The sequence below is a fragment of the Rhipicephalus sanguineus genome, chromosome 1, assembly GCF_013339695.2.
Source record: "Rhipicephalus sanguineus isolate Rsan-2018 chromosome 1, BIME_Rsan_1.4, whole genome shotgun sequence".
NCBI lineage: Eukaryota > Metazoa > Arthropoda > Arachnida > Ixodida > Ixodidae > Rhipicephalus > Rhipicephalus sanguineus.
This window is the reverse complement of record NC_051176.1, coordinates 158,463,922-158,488,052: the sequence shown is the minus strand read 5'-3', so window position 1 is coordinate 158,488,052 and position 24,131 is coordinate 158,463,922. Positions and strand designations below refer to the sequence as shown.

The following is a 24,131-nucleotide window of genomic DNA, read 5'->3' as shown; positions in this document are numbered from 1 at the left end:
TTTGCCTAAAGTTTAAATTATCTTTGAAAAGCCTTGACAACATCCACGCACTGACAGTTTATTGTGTATGCAGTTAATATGCTGCGTACTTGCAATCGCCAACTTGATGCTTCATTCTTGTATCTGCCATTTAGTTAGTTTCAACATTAGCTTGAACAAAATGTCATATGTGGGTCATTTCTCGAGGGATTTGACAGCAGGACTCGAGAGATCTCCATAATGACTGAAATCTGGACCTTGATTCTGAAATATACAGTTTTTGTTCCATGGTTATGTTTCACCGCACTGCAACCTCACATGGGGGTGCCACATGAAAAAAATGCTTAAAACCAGTCGCGTCTCTGTAGCTCATAAACATACTTATTAGAGTCTTTTAGCAAGTTACGGAAATATAGTACGCAAATACGGTAAGGCTGTATGGTAGCGCTCCTCCTTTCCCGCTCGTTGTGCTTTTGCCGGTGAAGGCAACCCAACACCACAAAAGCTTTCTCAAGTTACTGTGCGGTTGTCACGCATCACTGTTGCCTGTCAGCCTACACATTGTTAACGAGGAACCTGTCATTTGAGGATGCACAGTTTCCTGAACTGTCACCTGAACTGGGAGCGGCTTAAGCACAACGAGCAGGAAAGGAGGAGCGCTACCCTACTGCCTTACCGTATTTGTGTACCATATTTCCGTAGCTTGCTAAAAGACTATTAAGAAAAAAAAGTGCGGGACAAAGACAGTCATTCGTGGGTATGCCGCTACGAAAGGTCCAGCCCGCGTGTTTGAGACCCCTGGTCTATATCATCTCAGGAACATGGAAAATAGACACTGGAAGTTTTATAAGACATCTTGTGTGGGTTGGACAAGAGAAAGACATACCATTTATAGTTGGTGATTTTACTGTAGCAAACGTGCTGCAATGACCACCATGCTGCAGCCACACCGTGTAGATCGTGAATAAATGCTTTAATCAACGGTTGTCTAACAACAGTTGGCGTGGCAGTGTTGACTGTCCGTTTTATAACAATGTAATAAAATTTACATATGTACTCCTACGGCTCAGCAAGCTAGAGTTTAGCCAGTATTTTTGTATACAATTTGTGTACACACCATTTCTGCAATGCCTGCACGACTGGTGAGGTTTCAACTGACTAAAATGCTTTCTCATGATTTGTGAAGGTTATATATAGGGGTTGGTTATATTCCATGCATTTATCCATAACATCAACAGTGCTAATAAGGTCTATTGTTGAGTAGCCTGTATGAAATCCTGCTTACTCATTTGGTTGATTGGATTCTAAGGTGGTCCTAATTCTATTAGCTATTACTTTTGCAAATACCTTGTTAGCAGTTATGAGTAAGCTGATCGGCTTCTAATTTTTCAATTTCTTGATGCCCCTTTTCATTTGAACATTTATTTTGCAAAGCATGATTACAACAAAAAGGGATATACAGAAAAGGGTCCCTTGGTAATGAGACCATACCATGACCCCCTGCACATGATTATTGGATACAAATTACAAATAGGTACATAAGTTAACTGTACCAAAAACAAAAAAAATACATTAATACAAGACATTGATAAACAAAGCTTATAAGTACATAAAACTGTATAGTAATGTCATACATAATTAATTAGGGCAATATTCACATTCTTCAAAGATTTCAGCACGCTCACAGTAAAGAGGCACTGCATATACAAACTGGCCAGTTTTTCAAGAACAGTGTGCCCCCGTCTTTAAACAGATCTGCTGTTACCTGGCGTATTATCGCAGAGCAATGCTATTACTTTTTTTAATGCTTTTCCTCGCCATAGCCGTCTGGCACAGCTGAAAAATTCCTGGGCTGCATTTTTTTTACCAGTGGCGGATGGCTGCAAAGGGCACAAGAAAACTAATAGCATCACTGTACAGCAACACCCCTTATCATAACCGGCTGCTTTGCCCCACTGCATTCCCTCTAAGGCTTTCTTCATGTTAAAGCTGCTTTAGACACAAAAAAAAAGAAGACGCACACCACGAGAGAAGATGACTGGACATGGCGCCACTCACAGCTGCTTTAATTCCCAGAAAGCACACACACATATGTACCATCAATTCGCGCCTGCGCAACAAACATCCATTTGAACATCAGGGGTAATACAATAACACACGCTCAATAAACTGTTTCTCAGTCTTATATAAAACTACTTATGTATCACTAACACACAAACTTTCTTGCTTTCTTATGTAAAAAGCTTCCAATAATTGTCTTGCTTTTGTGTCCTTGCTCCTGGCAGAATCTTCTCTAGGGGTGTGTTTTTTTTTTGTGCATGAAGCGGTTTTAAGATGAACAGATACCAATTCTTCTGACAAGAAGTTTTCGTTCCTTCACCTGCCATTGCTGGTGAGATTCGTCTGGACTACTAGTACTACTACTATTATTACTACCATTGTTGTCCTGGCTGATCTCTGTAGAAAATCATTGCTGCTTTGACTACCTTATACATATTGGTAGTGAAACTGCCTTGCCTTTCTCTTAGTGCATACACCTGGTTTTTGCCTGTGCCCAATTTTCTCTTCACTGCTTTTAGGCTTCTTCTGTTTTTTAGAAAAGCATGTTCAATTCTCTCCATATTGCACCTTCTTATGTTGGCTACCTTACTCTTGTTTACTGTCTATTGGGTTGGAGGCTTTGGTGTTTCTTCAAGTGGCAGTAAACAACCTTGCGGTCCAAAATTTCTGATGGAGAGATGCGCACTTGTACGATGTGAACATGTTGCTGCAAGAATTTTGCGAATAAGTGCTGTAATAAGGAAGGCTCTCTACGTGAAAGTGCCCGTTAAGCTTTGGACATTGCTATTGCAGATCGCATATATCGATGCAACGAGAATCCCAATATCTTCCTTGTTGTACATCTCTAAAATATCTTTGAACATAGCCATTTCCATCTTGAAGTGGTACATCCTTTGGTCATCTTGCTGTGTTGCTTCTGAAATGCCAATAACAGTTACAATGTGGAAAGCTCACTTTTGTTGTTTACTTGAAGACATCATTTAAAGTGCATATCCTGACTCACTTAAATTTGTATTGACCTAGTACATGTACTGAAACAAGTGCACAAGGTGCCCAAGAAGAAATAAGGACCCACAAGATTAGCAACATTTCAGTCTGTAACCAGAACAAGCATTCCAAGACATTCCCCAGGGCTGTGGAATAAAACCATGTTTAGAATATCAGAGAGCTGAGCTAGTTGGTAAGTATTCATTCTAAAGGACAGGGCGTGCAAAGACAGGGCGGCCACTATCGCGGAATGTTTAAAGAAGTCCGTTATGCTAAGTCCGAGCATGGTTGCAGAAAGCAATGAGAAAAAAACATGTCGCAGGTATTCCTTACATTCATTGCATGTCTCACAGGCTAAAGAAAGTGGGAAGTAGATACAGCGTTAATGCTGTCTTTATGGCTGCCAATTATCTAGGTAAGATTTGTGCACTGTGCAGAGAAAGAATGAGCGAGTAATAGTAGACACGATGCGGAATAACATTTGTTTCATAAAACATGCCAACAAATTCACTGATTGCTGTACAGGTGTGGTTTATAAGGTTCCCTTTAGCTACAGCTGCTTCTACATTGGACAGACGAGCCACTGTGTTAACCAGAGATTATTGGAACATAAAATACTGTTAAGCGGAGGCTCACCTTCTAATCTATCTTTACATTGTCGAGAGTGTAAGTCCACGCCAAAATTCGATAAATACGCAGTTTTTTACAGGCATATGAATGAACAAACTCATCTAATAATCGAGGCATGGCATATCGATAATAGTGCGCATGCACGCGTACTATTAGCTCATGTGCATGCATGAGCTAACCGTCTATTAACTTGCATAATAAATCAACTGCCTTATCTTTCACGTATACCCCCACACGTGCCGGATTGATAAGTTCATCTATTGCATCAGCGTGCGCAGATAAGTTTTCATGTCTTCTTTTTTTCCCGCCATTGTGTGCCTTTGCAGTTGATAGTTGGCGTTTGTGGTGTCTTGACTTCTTTCTTGTGTCAAAACCATGTTGTGCATCAACCTTGGTAACAGCAGCATGCTAGAACACACAGTGTATGTTAAAGTGTTCCTGAAATACTTTTCCAAGTAATCATATAATAGCTTATCAGTTTATTGCCTCATGAATCTATTGCCGCAAAATTTTTTCAAGCCAGTAAAGAATGGGCGGAGTTACAGATGACACAGTACTAAAAAGAAGTTAGCCACCTCGAGGTGCAATGACAATAATGACATCTGTGCAGGCTAGATGAGTCTTTCAATGATGTACCAGTATAGGGCACAGGCTGTGATACAACCTAAGTGTCACTGCTGCAGGTAGTGGTACCACTGTGATTTGCTTGTTTCAGGATAAGTTGTATACTGCTGTAAAAGTGGCCAGCTTGTTTTACTGCTTTCATGTTAGCAAGCCTGAAAACATCACTGCAGATCATTGTGTACACTTACAAAGTACCACCCAAGCAGTAAAGATTGCATAGGACTGCCAGACACTCCACTCTGATTACTGGAGTAAATTATTTCTTCTGGCAACAATCACGAAGAGGTAACCTAAGTTTGAAGACCTTTATCATATTAGTACATTTTCTAGTAACAGGTCGGTTTCGCCAAAAAAAAAAAGCTACTGTAAGGTGCATGAATACCGCAAAGTTTCGATACTGATAAAAGTAACAAGCAAGAAAATCTTAGCCGAAGATCTATAGGGTATAAAGCATGACCGCTCAAGATTGCCCTGTATACAAAGATTGTGATAACCGCCAGCCACATGTGCCCAAATGCACAGCCATCCAATAAAGTATTGCAACACTTATTTAAATATGCAGATGCCTCAGCTCAATGTGAAAATATAGCCATTTCCTGGTAACGATACAGCTGTATATTTTATGCATGTTATAGTGCAGCCACACCATGCACATTTAGAATTCTGAAATGTAGAGTGTGTATACAACCATACAATGTATTGAATTGTACTGTATGCCCCCTCACCCTATGCCTCTTACGGGGCCTGTGAGGTATTCTCAAATAAATAAATAATCAGACGCCTTCTAAAGTTGAAAATCGCACACAGAAAAAGAAAGTAGTGGAAAGACAGATGTAGAATTTCAATAAATGTAATTTTTCACTTTTTTGTGTTTACTAATGTGGGCCGATTCTATGATTTTTTTTTAATGTTGCATGAAGCTTTAAAGGATACTCTGCTCATGAAAAAGTTGTTATAAGAGGTCATGAACTACCCGTCAGGCTTGGTGAAAAAATGTAGTCTTGGTGAGAAAACATAGTCAACGAGAGTTGGAAAGTTGGTAGATCATTAGAAACAACTGGTTGCAGTGTGAACTTGACACAAAAACAAAAGGCACGAACAAGCACCGCGTCTTCTTTTGTCCTTGTGTTGAGTTCGCGCTGCAAGCAGTTGTTTCTTTGCTCAGAAACCACATCCTGTGGAAAGCAGACACCACTATGAAAAGCTCAGCCAAGCCTTGCAGTCATGCGCAACAAGGAGAGATTAGAAGTGGAGCGTGAAGTTGCCATTTTCACAGGCACCCTCTTTTCATACAGGGGGCTGTGCTCACTCTCTTCGCAGCTGTCGGCACCTGCTGTTTGACATTGAACAACACATAGCAGGCCAATATCCCACATAAATAAAGAGCGGCATTTGGATAAGATGCGTTTCTTGCCACCAAGGTGCTGCCACACGCTGGCCCTGTGCTCTATAGTAGCCACACTCATGCACAGGAATGACAGCAGAGAGCAATCGTGTTTCATCACGCATGCTCAAGCTCATGACGTGAATTCTTTCCTCTATGCCATCCCTCCATGTGTACCTTCAAGCAAGCTGAGAGAAGAGGGGAAGCACTGAAAGTGTGTGACGAATCCCTGTAACTCTATTCGTTCTTGACGAATTCAAGAAATTTTTGCGGCAATCGATTCGTGAGGCCCGATACTGAGGTCATTCGATGATTACTTGGAAAAGTGGTTGAGGAGCCCCTTAAAGAATGAAGTAGTGGAACACTGCAAATTGTAATGGTAACTGCCCGCTTTCTTACAACTGTGCAAGCTGCTTTACACCAGAATGATATGTGCTTTGAGCAAGTTTCTAAAGGAAGTGATATCAACCGTTGCAGTCAGTGTTCTTTGAAATCTGTTGCATCTAAAGGTAAATCATAGCGATTAAAGTGTGTATGTGTGCATGCTATTCACAGTTTTAATCACAGTTGTACGTGGGCTGTTTGAACCAGGTGGCGTCTTTGCTAGGACAAAACCAAGGGAAACGACAGCTGTAATAATAGTGCAGCTGGTCTACCAGAAATACAGCAACTGGGTGCTTGTGCCAGTCAAAATTTTGCAGGTAGTCAGATTCTAACGCAACAATATCTGGCAATGCAGAATTTACAGCACCACTACACAGAGCTTGTAATGCAGCAAATTATTTTAGCATTCTACACAAACCAGACAAATGGCACATTTGTCAGCAGCGCCCAAGGTCACAGGGAATACCTAAACATTGCACAAAGTTCCAATGTGCACTGTCCTATGTGTTGTCTTGCCTATACAAATTGATGGACTGCATTATATCAAACGTGCTGCAATTGTTATGCCTGTGCCCCGTGCTGCGAAGAAGCACAGGGCTGTGAAGAAGCACACTTGCAGCGAAGTGAGGTACGTAATAAAAATGGTACAATTAGCGCTAGACAGTTGCACTGAGAACCATGTAATGTATTGGACAGATGGTAGCGTCGACCATCTACACGTGAAGTGTATCATGACATATCAAATGGAACGACACGGACATGTAGTACAAAACAGTAACTCTATTACATTGAAGCCTCCCTCCAGCAAAATAGCTGCACCGATCAGAAGCTGCAGTAACAGTAACATAATTGCACCAAATCAAGTTTCGGGACTGAGGCCGTAGCGTCACCTAAATAATGAATTGTTGAATGCAGTTCCACCTCGACTACAACCGAGCTCGAGCTAAGCACAATATACTCTGACTGGCCCATGCTCACACAGGGTGCAAATTCACAAAGGTAGAGTTCGAAGGCGAACGGCACACAAACACAACACACCAGGCAGAAGGCCTGGCCCGTTTAACTCATTTGCTCCGTCGCGCGGTAGAAAACACCGCAGGACAGCGAATGCAAAAACTTACTTTGGCGTGGGTTGACACCGGCGTGAAGCGCGCATGGCCTATGGCTGCCGATCAAGCTAGGGACAAGTGGAGCTAGGGGCGTTCTTCTCCTCAGTACCTAGGCCAGTGGCCGTCTTCAGGGAGAAAAAGTGCCTAAAACAGGCGTTTCAGGCTCTACCGACTGGCGGCGCTGCGGTCGCTCCCTGTAGCGGCCACGAAAACAAATGTCGCTACACCGTCACTTCGTTCATTGCCATGGGTATTACCGTCTATAAAAAACGACGTCATGACGTCATTTCCTCAAGAGTCAGCCGGCGAATCTGTTTTCGTGTACACGATGGAGTTTTTGTACAGCCTCCCGTTTTATGTACTTGAAGTTCCAAATTTGAAATTAAAGAAGCCGACATGGTTCCACCAACCATCGCCGATGGTCGTCTACTCACTGGTGCTCTTCTCATATTTCCTAGTTTGCGGAGGTAGGAGACTTCGCCAACTTCGCTCTTCGTGTGTCAGATAAGCTGCGGTGTGCTACGTGTTACCACTCCTTTGACGGGTTTTTCTGGTTCCGCTGTGTTTTTACAGGTATAATATACGACGTTATTGTTGAGCCTCCAAGCATCGGATCTACAGTGGATGAACACGGTCACAGCAAACCTGTGAGCACTTGTATAGTTGGAAATGATGAAACGGCTATCTATGTTCACCGAGCTCTTGTAGGTTTTAGCTTCTCGTGGTTGCCTGATGCTTGTGCTGACGGTAATGGCAAGTGGTAACGGGCAATTGCATTCCATTTTTCTCCCTGAAAAAAAGTTGTTTAATGAACGCTGCAGCAAAGATCGGAAAACTTCTTTTTTGCGCCCATGCTGCCTCTTATTTATGACGTACTGTGCAATGTGTCACATAAGTATGCGCACTCAGGGCTTAAAGTCAGGGGGGGCTCGGGGGGGCCCGGCCCCCCCTGGCCCTCCCCCCCGGAGGGGCTGTATGTATGTGTGTATGTATGTATATAGGTCGCCACCCTCTGAGGGCCCCCCCCTCCAATCAAGGGAGACTTTAAGCCCTGTGCGCACTACAGCATTGACTTCCAAGGTGCACACCTTGATTTCTATGGTTTGTGAAAAGACTGCATGGTCAGTAAAATGAAAGGAGCCCGTATGCAGTACTTGTGCCCTTGCAGCAACTCTAAATTAACACAGTGCATCAGCTGATTACAGAACTTTTTTTTTTAGGTGGCTTTTATGCCGTATCGAGTGAATGGCCAATACATCATGGAAGGTCTGGCTTCCAGCTTCCTCTTCACCATTGGTGGTCTTGGTTTCGTTATACTTGACCGAACCCACAACCCTAGCACTCCAAGGTTGAACCGCATTCTTTTGATCAGCACTGGCTTCATCTGCATCCTGGTGTCCTTCTTCACTTGCTACGTCTTTATGCGCATCAAGCTTCCGTAAGGCACCTACACAGTCTTTTTCTTAAATTTGATGTGTTTGGGTAGTGCCACTGTGACTGCATTCCTCTAATTTATGATGTAAAGCACTGCTGATAAGGCTGCCTCAAAATAGTACCAAAATGAAGCCATAGGATGCTTACTACCGTGTCAAAGTTACACAATCATCCCTGTGTGCTGCCAGTACAGGAAGGTTGCATAGGGCAAGGTTCTGAAATGGCACACACATAATTTTGGATTATAGTGTGATGTTGCAGTGTTGCTCATTTAAATGTGGTGTTAAGCACTTTATGATCACATTGGTGAGCTGTGCTGTGTATGTGTGTAATGATGGCACTAACAACACTGGCAATTGGTGATAAAAATGCTGCTGAAGCCTTCTCATTGTTCTGAAAATCGTTATAAACCCATTGAAATAAGTGAAAAAATCACTGCAGTGAGGAGAGCAGAATGTTTCTAACAAAGCTCGTAAAAGCAAAAACACTAACTGCCCTAGCCTTTGCTGAACTGCTGCGTGTTCAGTTAGCTATATTCACACTTGGTGACATTGTTTGCTTACTGAAATGAGTGATGTCTGTGCCTTGTAACATCACTCAAACACGATTGCTTGCAAGTAACTTCAGTTAGGTGCCATTGCACGGAATGAATTCTTTGAAGTGAAATGAACAACTGATCTACCGAGTGTATCGACAGGGCACAGTGCTTGCATTCGCCATATTTGCGTAGCAGAAAATGGGAACTCGCTCTGCAGGGTTGGCCTTGTGGAGCCAGTTGAAGTTTTATTCACCATTAAAACTTGTCGAGTCAGAAGATAATGTTCTTGACCTTGTAGAAACTTGTCAAAATGCCAAGGTATTATCAGAGCTGTGCAGCTAATTTTGGTGACAAATGCAGCCTGTAACTTCCATTTTAATTATAACCCCCCCCCCCTTGCATCTTTTTTACACTTATTGTTCTGAAAGATGCGCTGGTATCTTGCATCTCTGTCACAAGGATGATGGTGATGACAGCAGTACTGGGTGACAGGTCAATTCCTTCGTTAGGCACATAATTGATTTTTTTTTTAAGTGTGAGCTGTACGGCAAGACTATAGAATGGTTAGAAAAGCTCAAAGCTACGTGACGAAAAAAAAAGGAGGTGGGGGAGCTAATGGATTGAGGGGCCCATTTTTAATCACATGAAACCAAGGAAAGCGTAGGGGGTGGTAATTGAAATGCAGTAACTGATAAAAGAAAATTAATTAAAGTGCATGAAAGAAACTCGCCACAGTTGGAAACCAAATAAACAAAACCTTCACATCATGCGTACGATGCTCTGCAAACAGAACTCTGACTGCACATTCCTCCATCCACTTCCTTAATTTTTCAGTACATGTGTAATCCAGAGTGTTAGCTCGTGGCCGTGGCGGCAAATGTATAACATTATTTTTGCCTGAAGGTTCGGGTAGCACATGATCATTTTACAAGTGGGCAGCTGACCAATTAACCTATGCATGCTACTTAAAGGCATAAAACCTGCCAGGTTGAGACCCTCGCTATGAGAAGACCTCCTCAATCCATTCTTTTTCTTTAGTGTATTCACAGCGAGGATCTCAGCCAGGTTTCATACAAATTAAAATATGTAGTGAGAAATGCCGCCGCATATATTCTTCCTTTATTTGCAGTGGATACTTACATGCCTGAATCTGCTCAGCTGCCTGTCCAATCCACCCCCAGCCATTGGAAGGTTTTCTGTATTTCCAAAGCTATCATATTGCTGGTTGAATCAATGCCATCAGTGTTACCACATAATAAATTCTTTTCGAAAAAAAAGTGTGCTGGTCTTGTGCAAGGGGAAGACATTGCAAAGAACAAAGTATAAGGGTGACGTAAATCACAGAAACTTCGTCTGGGTACATTTCTCATCTCTTGCATCTGTCAGCTTACAAAAACTTGCGTGGCATCAGCCATTAGAGTACATGTGCAATTTTGTGTTAGCTACAGGGTAATCAACCAGCGTTTTTCTAACCATCATAAATATGGCTGAAAAAAAAAAATGTTCACGTTTTTGCTGAAGCTCAAAAGTCATTATGCTCGTTTACTTTTCTTACAAGAATTTTTCTTGCTTTTATGTGAGCTTATTGTTTTATTCTGACTGCGCTAGAGAGAAGCATACATTTCGTATTTTCAATGGTCTTAAGTGATGCCGTTGTTGAAATAGTGCATACAGAAAGCTAATAAAAGTGATGCAACTGCAAGAAGAAAAAACAATTTTTCAAACATATCAATGCTATAAGTTTTTGGCACAAGCAAAATTGAATAAAACTAAGGTTGGACCTGTTTTGGGGGAGGGAGGGGGGGAGGAAATTTTTGATAAATCGAAAGGGCACAAATATATATGGAGTGGTAACCTTACCAACGTAAGACAAAAAAAAAAAAGAATTAGCAGGTGCAACTCCCCCTAAAAAAAAAAAAGGCCTGCAAAGCTTAATTACCCCTTTTTTCTTGGAAAAGAAAGCTCAGCACTCAAGGAAAAAAAAATTTTGTGGTCGAGTTGAAGATATTTATGACACGTCAGTACATAGCTCTAAGTCTTTGCTAAACTTCTGCAAAGTTGCAAAAGGATATTATTTTTCAAATGTGAGAAATTTTTGTATCTGCACTGGCCTATCTCAGTCAATGGAAGCTCCACTGAGCAATAACAGTGTTCTGCAGCCCAAGCCCACTTGACCTGGCATGTACAGTGGCGGTCAAAATTTTACGGACCACGGGAGCGCGTGGCAGACAGCGCCGAGGCGCCTTCTCACGGCTGCTTGCGAAGCTCTAGAGCGCGCACTGCGCCCGCGCATCCTTGTTTACCTGCCGACCTTCTCGTTCGCTCGCATCAAGTGCGCGCGCATCAGAACGCCAGACAAAGTGCAAGGTGCCGTTTCTGCAGTCACCACGGAAGCCCCGGGCGATTCGCCCAGAAGAAAACTTTTCTACTTGGCGAAAACTTCGCCTCGGTCTTGACAAAATTTTCGTCAGCTTTCAAGATTTTTCGTCTTCATTTTTTAGCCCATGTGGGTTTTTCTTGTAGGTTTGTGCTACAAACCGGTCGATGCCAAGTTTTTTTCTTTCACAGCGCATATGAACGGGCGCAGGATAGTTGCACCGAGCACCAGAAAAAAAAAAAAATGCACCATGCATGGTAATCTTATCACACATGACGACTTGAGACAAACTGACGCAAAGCGTATTTTCCACGCTGCGGAGCGTCTGGGAATAAAGCGTAGAGTGCGGCGCGCACTGAGCACTGCCAGTACAAGTTACATATTTTCGTCACGATATCATCGTTCGGTGCTTCCGCGGCGACTTCCGTGGCACCAGCGGCACCTTGCGATTTCTCTGGCTTTCCGGCGCGCGCGCACTTCAAGCGAGCAAACGAGCAGGCCGGCAGGTAAACAAGGATGCCCGTGCGCAGTGCGCGCTATAGAGCTTCGCAAGCAGCCGTGAGAAGGCGCCTCGGTGCTGTCTGCCATGTGCTCCCGTGGTCCGTAATATTTTGACCGGCACTGTACACTGGTATCACATTCCATGCAATGAAAGAAAAACAGTAATCATCTGCATTAGTGCCAACACATGTACAGTTCTCGCGGATTGAAAAACGACATTTTTTTTTTGTATAATGACTGCTGATAGCTATTGTTCGTGATAACCGTGTCACGTCACTGCAAATTTGTCCGTGAAAGGTAATGCGAGTCAAAGTTATGCCGATATGACACGAACCGGAGACGCTGGAAACGAAACCTCGATATAACAAACACGGATATAACGAATTATTGGTTATAATGAAGTGAAGAATAGTTTTGTCATTGATACAGTGTTACAAATAAACGTTTATCACGAATTTTAGGATATAACGAAGTTATTTTTGTGGCAGATGTGACTGTTATAATGAGGTTTGAGTGTATGTGCATTACTTGGCTCTAAATTCTTATGTTTCAGTCCACAAGTACTTTACGCCACAAGCAATGTGGTTATGAGTTCCTACTGTTTCAGGTCAGCCGTCGAGCCATAGACAATCGCAACACATTACTTTCGTCAGGGGTTCAGCAGCTGTGCAAAGTACATTTCATATACTTTATCAATAGAAATATTTGCACGCATCTAGCAAATAAACACAGAAAGAGTGTCGATATCTACACGTAATACATTAAAACAAAAAAAACCTTACAAGAGCTGAATTTTTTTTTCTACTTTTAGAACACCTAGTGGCCCTGCTCCCTGGGACCCAAAAACTTGTAAGACTATACAAGGTGAAGAACGCCTTCATGTTTAAAACTGAAAGCAGAGCGCAAACTCCTTTTGGTGTTGGAGGCAAAAAATTGAAAAGGACAAGATTAGAAACTACGTCCACACCATCATTACATCTACACGACACTATGTACGCTGAAAATGCGCTCGCACTACCTTTTCAACCTTGAAGTGTAGGAGAATTTCGGTCATATCCAGTGACACTGCTGCAGAAGTGCCAGTATTGTGGCTAATTAATAAGTTTTCAAATGTGGGCACAGTCAGATACAGTCAATGAACTTTTGTCAGTCAGTGAAGCGATCTAGGAAGTGCATCACCTGTAACACACTATGCTGCACTATCGGATGAGACTTCAAGGGCCTTGAGCAGAAAATTGATGCGCAATGAGGATGAAGCTGTTGCAAAGGCTACCATGTGCAATAACATTAGCATGAATGCTCAAGTGACTGGCTTATCTGATATATAGTTTTAATACTGTAGGGATTTATGCACCAAAAACCACAACATGATCATGAGGCACGCCGTAGTGAAGAGCTCCGGAAATTTCGACCACCTGGATTTCTTTAATGTGCATCAACATTCACAGTATGCAGGCCTCTAGAATTTCACTTCCATCGAAATGATACCGCTGCGGCCGGGATCGAACCGGCAACCTTCGGGTCAGCAGCCAAGCACCATAACCACTGTACCACCGCTGCAGACGATAAGATGATGAAAGATCGTCACACTTCATTAAAAATATTGAGTTGAAGATGCGAGAAATCAGTTCATACGAGAAAAGAAATTATAAAAAAAACATGGTTGATCCCTCCATCATAGGAATCGGAATAACACGAAAGTAAATTGTGCCCTTACAGAAGTAATTGATTGTTTATTGCATGATGTATACTGATGTCTGGCAGCTACAGCACCGTTTAACGTGGATGCAACCACTTTGATGCTTGCTGGTTACTGGTACATCTCCATGCCGACGACTAACGTCCATGTTCAATGATTAAACAAACCCTGGATGGGGAAAGCGTAATCAGAGAACAAGTTGTGATAGCCAGAAGAGCGTCGCATATATTGGACACAGAACTTGGTCGTCATCCTGCGGCATGTCAAAATGTGATTGAACACCACGGCCGCACTAAAGGGAAACGCAAAGCGCATCGTGCCGCCCCGGTAGCCCGGCCGCAATTTTTCTCGGGGCGAGCGCGTAGGCGGGGAACGCGGTGTTACAGCCAGGTGAGGCAGGCGCGCGTCGCAGAGCTATTTTTGGTTTGATTAGCGTGATGCAGACGCATTTACGACGCTTGGATTTACGACGCTTTACTTTGCCGCTCCCAGAGGGCAACACCACCCCGCCGACCGGGAGAGTGATAGATATAAAAGGCGCGTTTGTAAAGCCTCTAGAGTCTGCTGTGGCGCAGTGGATAGCGCGCCCGGCATGTTGTTGTGGACAGAGCGGTCGCGGGTTCGATGCTCGTTGACAGAACTTTTTTTCTTTGCCATCTGATCGTGTACATTTTTTCGACGTCATTTTCGTGACGGAAATACGTCACTGACGTCTTGATGGACCCCGGCATAAAACACTTTCGTGTTAAAAAATCTTCCCACATTGGCACCTATTTCATGGTCCAAAACAAAAATTGCCAAGTACTTTGGAGCTTCGTAATGCTGAGTCCGCATTGCTATGAAAACTAGGCAATATGGAGGAATTTTGGGCTGCCTGCTAACAAAGGTAAATGAGGACTATAGAGTTCAATGATAAATTTATATCCACCAGGCCTGCCTGGCAAGAAAGATGTCAGAGTCTAGCATAAAAAATCGTAACGAGTGAATCTCGAGGAAACGCATAGAGAATGGAAGAAAAACTTGATCCTAGAATATGGCTTCTCATTCGCTTCCCAAAGGCACCCCTCACTGCTTGCCAGTGCTCCCAGAGCATGCACTTTGGTGCTATATGCATTTGCATATACCACCAAAATTTTAAATTGAAGCGGCAGTCATTGGGCTTCCTATAGTAAATTGATTCTCTTGTTAAGATGACCATGTGTGACATGCGCAATGGGAGTTGCATGACCGATATATGCGACAATTGCCGAGGAGCGTCATCACAAAAATAGCTGGCATTTAGCTCTCCTAAACTACAACATTTGGCTACAACTGTGTAGGTCAGTCAGTGTGCAAGCAGAGTGCAGTGCCAATAGGAAGCAATCCTTTTCACCACTAATGACTTTGCGGACCGTCTTGTAAAGATGAATGACGCAAAATCGCATCACTTTGTTAGCGAGGTCCAAGTTGAACACTTGGCAATTAGACTATGGCTCTTACGCTTGCAGAAGGTATATCTACAATGCATATCTCTGAAAACTAGTTTTCTCATGCATTGAACGAACTCGCAGGCAACAGTACGCCCGATGGTAGTCTACTCTCACAAGACACAGCCTTCTGATGAATTCCATGCATAATCATATGTAGTGGTATCTGCCTCGGCCATACGGCAGCTTCTGTTGCAACATTTCAGCGGATGCTCATGAGTAAACTTATTTTCAGGTGGTGCAGATTCCCAGTATAAGAACAGAAAAACTTTGCAAACCTCGGTTATAACAAGGACGATTTTTATTTGGATGTCACATGGAATTTTTTCATCACACCACATGGAAAAAGTACCTGTGATGGGGTCGGTAGCACCCCGAAATGGCCGGCTGCCAAGGCAACCCTCCAAAGGCCTAAGAAAGATTTTAACACCATTACAACTGTACATTTCTGCAAGTAAAAACCTTTCACATACAAAACTAATGCGGGTGCCACAGAGTACTATACTGTAGCAGGAAGAATTGTTGTCTAGGTTTGCAAGAGAAGCATGCATTCATGGGAACTAGACCCCTGCATTATTTTGAGCCGACGCCGCTTTGAGTGCTCAGAGTTGGTTTCAAATCTTTGCCAAGTATGGTGAATGCTACTGCTCTTCAACAGCCCGCACCTGCTCACCTATAATTTGTGTGTGTCCTGTTCAGGCTGATCTAGCCGTTCCTTATATGGTAGCTGTCAAATGTGGTTGATGCCCAAATTTCCAGTCAACAGTACGTTCGTTTGACTGTACGGTGACTAATCGTCTTTTCATTTTCGAAATTTCCTTTTAGCATTTCTTTTTTACACGTAATATGAGCCAAGCCAAAACTTGGGTTCAGAATGTTGAAAAGCACTTCTTCAGGGCAGTTGTGTAGGTTAAGGAAAAAGGTACCTTCTAGGAAGGCAACCAGTGTATCATGTTGAGTGTCAACAACTGTAATTTGTGAGCACCAGAGATGGATGTAGTAAGGGAAAAAAGGAGCACAGATAAATGGAGGATGAGGTGTGTATGCAGGAAAGATGCTTAATAGACATGTTCAGGCTAGTGCACATTTTCCCAGCATTGGCAGTTCCACCTCGCAGCACTGCTGTGTCATCTTCGAAAACAGCACTGGAAAGCTAATGGGCAGATATACCATAGCGTAAATAACACAAGCAAAGCAGCCTAGAACAAGAGAAAGCAAGAAGTTCACAAGCAAGCATCTTTATTTAAATAGTACTTCAATAATAAAACTTGAATCAGATCCTTAGCTGAAGTGATTCTAGCAGGAAGGCATCTGGGTTGGGAATTTCACACAGAAGACCTGGAAAAAAAAAGGAAAGCACATGGAAAATGACATTTTGCTGAAAGCACAGAACACTTCACGACAATTAGTTAAATTAGGATAAAACAAATAAATTACACCATTTCCCGCTAAAGGGGACCATGAGGCAATGCGAAGCCGGAGCACTTGCACGATCGTGTTCCATTGGCGTTCGTTGGGCATGCTACCAACCTCGCATCGTGGAATGCGAAGAGGAACACTACACGCGTCGTGTCTTCCCTCTAGCCTGGTCGTTAATTCTCACAGGGCGAGCGGGGAATGCGGTCGACAGGCGCGCGAGAGGGGGGGAGCGTAGGAGAGGAGAGAGAGGGGGAGGGGACGCACATGCACTGGCGCTCATCGCGGCGTTGCGCAGGAGAGGATGAGGCACGTGAGAAGGGGGGAGTGTAGGAGAGGAGAGGAGGGGGAGGAGGATGCGCATGCGCAGTAAGGGTGGTCACGCCGCACACCACCACCACCACCATTACCGAAATGAACTCGGCAATAAGATGCTTCACATATAATAGTGGTTAAAGTAATGTGACACTACAGTTCGCTCAGTTTAAGGGGGGACGCGCCCTTTGAAAATTGAAAAATCGCGAAAATCTCGGTTCTTGAAAAACCGTATATTTGGGCTGCACGTAGACCTTTCCTGTAATTATGAACGCCTAAAACATCGTAAAAGTACGTCAAATCGGGTAATAACGAGCAGCGGCAGCTGCTGCGCCGGCCAAAGAAGCGCCGAAACAAGCCCAACTTCGAGCGAGCACCGTTCCCGCGCCGTTCAACCGATCGGCGCCATCTTGGTTTTGTTTTGTTCGCGAATTCCCGCGCATTTCTTTACCGCCCGCGGCGGTAGGGGTGGTGGCGCGGCCGAAGCATGATTCGCTTATGATTGGGGGGGCTCGCAGGGGTTTGAGTTTCCCGCGTCTCGACGCGCAGCTACCATTGGACTAAGCGCGCGCTCCTCGAGAGAGTGGGGGAATGCGCGGCTGCTATTGGCTGCCGCGCGCGATGACGCGATGGCCTTCTCCGCGGCTTGCTCCGTGCGTCGTCGGTTGCGACTAGTGCTAGCGCCACTAGCGCTTGCTTCGTTCTTAGCTGCCTCACCGTCGTGCAGCCAGCCTTTGTTATCGCAGCTTCGCATTTCGTTATCGCTCGCGGCACTTTCTGAACTCTACACCGTGTTTACGATATCGCATCCTGCCCGCCGACTAAGAAGTGTCATGTGCCTGCGATCGTTGTGTTATCGGACACGCCGCTGGTCACGGTACACGCGTTCGGTGGATTGGTGCGCTGAATCGTTATATAAACTGTGTTACCGTGGTCAAGCGCACCTCCAACAACGATTATGATGGCCCTTTTCACAGCGAAGCAACCTCTGTATCGGTAAAGACGATTGCATCGACGGTGTCAGCCCTCGTATCTCCAGTGTGCGCAAGCGGCACGTGAATGCATAGTTGAAATGAGCTTGGCGTCTCGAATCAACCTCGGCGATCGCAACCCCGACTCGTATGAAAAATAGATAAAAGCCAGTAAAGGTGGCAAAGAACAGAAATCAATAAAAACGCATTTTCTTTAATCTACAGGGTCATTTCATACCAAGATATGTGATCGAAACTTTCGAAGCCCAATATCTCGAAATGACTTTTTTGGCTGGTGATACTGCTTAGTCGAGACATATCTCTGGAACCATTCATCCGATTTCCGACAGGTTTTTTTTATTATGCACCTGAATAAATTGCCCAAACAAAGACAAAGCCGCTTTTTAAATTTATTGTGTCTGTAATTTGTGATAATTAATTAAAATTTCATTGATAAAAGCCAAATGGCAAACACTAAATCCAGTGCCCTGCTAAAAATTTTCAGCAAGGAAATTTTAAAAATGAGCTTTGTCTTAGTGTAGAGCACTCATCCAGGAATCATCATAGTGAATTTCACAGTGCTAGCACATTTACCAAATTCACCAGAGCCTGACTAAGAAACCCATGTGGACTATCCTGATAAATGGCTGTAACTTGGGAACCAGTGAGCATAAATGCATGAAATTTTGGGGTTATTCAAATGGCTTTGCTATTAGCCTACCCTGAAAATTTCAATAGGATATCTCGACAAACAAAAAAGTTGCCCTTCCAAGGTAGCCTCCCCCCTTAATCCAAGAGCCAGGTTAAGTGACCCTAAAGCTATGCTGTTCACTTTCACAGCTAAATATCTAACGATGCCAATATATATCAAAGTGCAAGTGAAAAATTGTCAGCCTAATGCTTCTTTCTGTATAGACAGTTCTTTATTAGTTAGCCTCAGCCACAGCTTTCGCCACCCTTGCTGCCAGGCTTTTAGATTTTAGATGGCTTTCATAGTTGACAAATAAAGAATATATATTTACAGAAGGAAGTACATTATGTTGTAAACAGCGTTAACTGAATATACCAACGAAAAGAAAAGGCAAATGAATAAACCATTTGCAAAATGTTCTGCACATGTAAGAGAAAGGTATTTTCCAGCAAAAGTGCTCTCTACTACAAACTTGTACTCTTGGCATTCTACTGCTTTGCCTTTACCATTGCCGAACTCCTTTATTCTGTGGAGATTTCACAGTCTGTGGCCATTTGGAAAAAAAAAAAAAAAATATTAAAGTTTCAAAGTAATTTTCAGAAAGCTCGCTATGAATATAAGCAACGAAAAAACGAAGTCCATTCCAGAGAGAAGTCGTAGGGTAAATGCGCAGAAGACTAGGACAGTGAAGAGGCTCGACACACAAGCGCCGACTTACATTTTATTTGGAAACAAGCCATCACATATATGGTAAAAAAAACCTGTGACACATCATGTGTAAGCCGTCCGCACAAAATTCGCATCATGACGCAAGAAAGATAGCTCTTTGAAAGAGCAATTGACGGTTTTGAAACACAGGCATCGCCTCAATAATTTCGTGGGTTAACTGATTTCCACTTCTGCTCACAAGTGAACACGCATTGTAAATTGGATCGTACGTGGTCATTACAGTACTAGATCTACAGTGTGCATCTAAAAACCCCCCTCTCATTTCAGACACATTGTAACAATGCTCCCAGAGCCTATCATTAAGGCATCGTCCACATTGGCAAATGTAATTGTTACCACAAGTTAAAGGCAGATTGAAAACTAACTTTTGCACATTCAAGGAAAACGGTTTGACGCTTCTTATTGCATTCAGTCTTCGTGGGGGCACATGTGCTAGTCAATCTGCACAAAGATCACAGTTTATCGGGCGCAGAAAAAACAACTTTAACCCCCAGGAGAGCACTTCGTGCCTGCTGCTTCCGTGATACTTGTAGTTGTTTGGAGGACGTCTTTCTTCTGTCCATATGATCCTTTGCATGCTCACAGCATCATGTCATCAGTGTAGATGGCAACGCCCATGTCCTCAACGACTTGAAGCTATACCACCAAGCCCTCACATTCCAATATTGAAGTAGACAAAAATTTTGGCAGGAGAACGTGCCTGGTGTGTCACACCCTGGCTGATACCGCAGCATCCATGTTGTTTCATTCCTTCCCCACAAGGGTGCCCTGATTAAAAAAACCATGTTCTTAACGTCACCGAGGTTCAAGCTCACAATACATAATATTATCTGGGTTTTCACGTCCCAAAACCACGATATGATTATGAGAGACGCCGCAGTAGAGGGGCTCCGGAAATTTCGACTACCTGGGGTTTTTTAACGTGCACTTAAGTCTAAGTACGTGGGTCTCAAACATTTTCGTCTCCATCGAAAATGCAGCCGCCACACCCGGGATTCGATCCCGGAACGAAGAAGACAACGACAGCAGGAGAATGTGCCTGGTGTGTCACACTCTGGCTGATACTGCAGCATCCACATTGTTCCATTCCTACCCCACAAGGCCGTCCCGATTAAAAAAACCTGCCAGTGGCGTTATTGTTATTCACTTTAGCGTGTTTTTTCCATTGTCGTTCAGAGTAAAATATGTTAAATGTGTTATTGTATTATTCTGCACTTGTTATTCTGTATCTATAACTAAGTGTTTTAGTATACTTGTTAACTTTTGCCCCTCCTCTCCTTAATGTATGTTTGTACCCTGAGGGTATGGTAAATAAAACTACAGTGGAGATGGCACCTCTGGTGACACACAAGGCAATTAAAACATGCAAATACAGTAATCCCTTGTTATAATGAAATCGCTTTACTCGAAATATCACTTTATTCGAAATTTCCCCTGGTCCCAACCCAAACGCACGCATATTAAGCCCCATTGCACGAAATGCATGAAGAGCTTGACCTGCTTAGAATGAAGTGGTGAGTGGAGGCATCGCCAAGTTGCGGCGACTCTTTTGTGCACGCAGTGTCAAATTAATGCAACCGACGAACTAGTCTCATGCAGGCACAGAACAGTTCACAAGAGTGACCACCTAGTAACAACCGATGCCTGCCTAATAACAGGTACCAAGCGAGTGCCGAGTGCTCCCAACTGTTAACTGTGGAGCAAACTGGAGCTGTCAAATTCCATGGTGCAGCGCGCCCGAACCGTTAATCTCTGTTGCAATCGCATCGCTAGTGTGTCCCATGATAGAATCTACAGGAAAATAAAGTTTTCCTGGCGCTTTGTGCCGCCAGAAAACCACGATCTCTTGGATGCCGAAAAGTGGCCAAAAGACTGCGGGCTGACTTGCACTGTAGCATTCCATGGGATGCGCTCGAGCGATGTTTCAGCGCTCTGAAAAGCACTTCTGGCGCAGAAATGTGCCATCTGACTTTTGAAAAATGGTCCAAATGCTTGCTAGGGTCATTGAATTTTGTTCTTAGATATCTGTCAATAGTGTGGATGCAACAGTGCGTGAACACAGACACTCAAACTGTAGAATTAGCAGTTTTGTCGACACCGGGGTGCTGAAAAACTCTTATTTTGCAAACTTCACAGCTGCATGCCAGGGGAAGAAATCGCCCACTGATCATGCAAAGCCCCTACTGCAAAACCGGTCAGTTCTCACGATTGTGCTGTGTACGCACAATGAACGGTTAATTGAGGGGAGACACTGGTCTCGAAACGAAAAGTTTTATTATTGGAGATATTGTAATGAAATTGGGTGTGTATATGTATTTCTTCCTCCTGTTTTCAAAAATATAATTAGTTTTCATGTACTTCAATTAGTTATCAAATTGTGAGAGCATAAGTGAAATCTAATTAGGTAATTTCTTACGGGTCATTAAGACACTTTCCCTCAGTATTTTTAGGTTCTGTTTAAGATGCAGCTGTAGCCAAAGACCTGCCATGTGGAGCTATGCTATTTATATTGTCACTGAGATATATCATCATATAAGAACTTTCAATTGTATTGACATTGTGTAATCTTGAAATGCAATTAGCTCACATTATTGTTCACAAAATTTCATATGTTCATCTTAGCCACAAAAAAATAGCATAGCTCCACAGTCCTATTTCTTACGAATTCAACGGTATAAAATTTATCAAAATTACCTTACAAAAACATAATGAAAAGATCCGTAAGGCTGGTCAAGTTGGCAAAAAATGTGAAGCTGAGAAAATCGCGTTTGAAGATTGACACGCACTGTATAAATTTCTAAAAGGAACCTTTAACCATAAATTTTATTCACATGTTCCCCATCTGTTTCCCTTCAAAACAAAACAGAAAGTGTCTTGTTCCACCCAAGGAATCATATCTAAAAAAATTTTCCAATGTGCAAAGCATGATCAAAACCCCACCATGACAAGCGGCTGGGGGGTTCTGGAAAAGCCATGGGGTATGAGGCTCAAGCGACTGGCTGCTCATGTCTTTTCAGTCTTTAGGAAGAACCTTCTAGATGTTAGGCAGCATGTTACCCTGGGTAATAGGTTGCTATGCTTGAGAGAATACCTTCAAAGTAGTCCAGGACTGTAATCTTCAGTTGCACCCGTTTTGTGTCTCCTTGCAAGAGTCTTTTTTGTGTTGGTGCTCTTCAGATGAGTTGCATTTGCCTTGCGTAAACGCAGAGAGTCTTTTTCTAGGCTGTGGTCCCAGGGCACAGCCGAGACAAAAGTTTGAGTAAACAACATGGTCAATTACAAGGCCAGTGTAGAGCTCAATGATGCAGCCCACACCTATGTGTGAGCTCCGACCTCGCGTCATCCATGAGCCGTCGAACACAACATCGATGTTCCCTATGGGGTTCAGGAAGTCTGTATACAGCTCTTTTATTACTGCCACACTAGCAGCTTCACTTTCAGTCGCTGTGTTTTCGCAGGCTTTCACTAAACTTTTTAGGTGTCCCTGAAACGTCTTGTGGTGCAAGCCTCGGTGCGAAAGGTTCATACACGCACAAAAGTCCGAAAGGGCAGTAACACCTTTGCCTATCATCTGTATCCCCTTCATGGCCCTCATGTTGACTTCGAAGGGAGTGATGGTGGCAGTTCCGCTCACTCTCGGAGAAGAAAATTGCTTCTTCTCGAAATCACAACTGCTGCAAGAAAAATAAGCTTTACCGCAAGGCCGTACTCCTTGTCCGTTGCCTTCCTCACGCTGAGACTTTTTGCGTCGCATTTGTCGCACTTCGCTTGTGCAAAAAAGTTATTCAAAACTTTCATATCGACGAGCAAAAAATCGGTCCCGGCGTCACCGGTCTGGCACTCCGCGCTTACTCCAAGAAGGTCGAACTTGCGCTGGGTAGCCCGACTTTCCAGACAGAACGGTCTTCGTTTGCGCCGATCTCTCAACTCGCTGCGCCTGCTCCGCCGTTGAGTAGTACGCGGCATCAACCCGAAGTGTTTCGCTAGTCGAACTTGGTCCCACGGTGTCGTCAGTTGAAGTTCCCGGCAGGTCCAAAGGGTCCGGCCGCGACTCCAACTCCGCTGCCGACGGTGCACTTGTAGCCGGCGCCTTCTTGTTCCAAGCCCGTTTTTTACGGCTTCCAAAAGCTCGTTGCGTCGATGGTTTCAGACGAGAGTCTCCGGGCATCTCGATCGCGTGGAAAAACTACCGGCACAAAGTAGAGACACGGTCCGTCGAGAAACACGCACGATCGCAAAAGCAGGCGCACACAAACGGACAGCCACGGCGGAGAACCAAACACAAAGAAAAAAAAATGACGTGTCGGTCGCGCCAGCCAATGGGAGACTCGGAAAGGCGCGCTTGAAAAGCGCGCCGCGTGAGAGCCAATCAGTGGCCTGGAAACGACCTTCAGAAAACCCGCGACGGCGGCCGTTCTGCTTGAGCGACGCCATTTTGAGATGGCGCAAAATGTGCACAAAGAAAACAGCTTCAAATCTAGCCCAAGATGGCGGCGCTCGGCCCGCTGCAACGCTCATGGCGCGCGCGGGAAGTTCGAACAAATTTCGTCCTTTTGGGGACATTTTAGTGCTGCCGGGGTGCTTTGAAAGCCGATTTTATCGCGTTTCCCGACCGAATTTAGCGTTAGCAATTTGAGAGTAGGTGCTCAGAAGTACAAACGCCTCGAAAATAAGCTTTGCGAAAAATCGATTTTTTGACCATTTTTGACCGTTCCAAGACCCGCGTCTCCCCTTAATTGTTTCTTGAGCACAACAAACACAACATCAGACTCGAGACATGGCATTTGCGGTGCTTTACAGCACGAAACTCTCGTAGCGCTCCGTGACATCTGCACC

General features: G+C 43.9%; 2 protein-coding genes and 1 long non-coding RNA gene across 3 annotated transcripts in view; 1 reads left to right on the top strand and 2 right to left on the bottom strand.

Annotated features, from left to right (window-relative positions):
- Positions 1–2,608: 2,608 nt before the first annotated feature.
- LOC125759078 (uncharacterized) lies at positions 2,609–7,304 on the bottom strand. Its single transcript, XR_007416695.1, has 2 exons — positions 7,171–7,304; positions 2,609–2,956 (listed from the first exon to the last, which is right to left on the bottom strand). It is a non-coding gene; the product is annotated as an uncharacterized LOC125759078 (long non-coding RNA).
- Positions 7,305–7,427: 123 nt separating this feature from the next.
- Positions 7,428–10,308, top strand: LOC119400919 (oligosaccharyltransferase complex subunit ostc-A). The gene is made up of 4 exons (XM_037667810.2): positions 7,428–7,625; positions 7,732–7,805; positions 8,379–8,596; positions 10,260–10,308. The coding sequence occupies exons 1-4, from the start codon at positions 7,436–7,438 to the stop codon at positions 10,276–10,278; spliced, it is 501 nt and encodes a 166-aa protein (XP_037523738.1). The 5' UTR covers positions 7,428–7,435; the 3' UTR covers positions 10,279–10,308.
- A 6,087-nt stretch (positions 10,309–16,395) lies between these two features.
- LOC119400896 (E3 ubiquitin-protein ligase UBR4) overlaps positions 16,396–24,131 on the bottom strand; it is a gene marked incomplete at its 5' end in the record, with an annotated part of 438,348 nt that continues 430,612 nt past the window's right edge. The window contains 1 exon segment of the mRNA XM_037667804.1: positions 16,396–16,511. Within this exon segment, the coding sequence (XP_037523732.1) occupies positions 16,447–16,511 (65 nt within the window).

What these genes read in the sequence shown, in the direction of transcription:
- LOC119400919 (XM_037667810.2), top strand. Translation starts at nt 7,436, where the DNA reads ATGACGTCATTTCCTCAAGAGTCAGCCGGCGAATCTGTTTTCGTGTAC. An exon ending in ATATTTCCTAGTTTGCGGAG is followed by an intron (nt 7,626 to 7,731) that starts GTAGGAGACTTC and finishes GTGTTTTTACAG; the next exon opens with GTATAATATACGACGTTATT. An exon ending in AACACGGTCACAGCAAACCT is followed by an intron (nt 7,806 to 8,378) that starts GTGAGCACTTGT and finishes TTTTTTTTTTAG; the next exon opens with GTGGCTTTTATGCCGTATCG.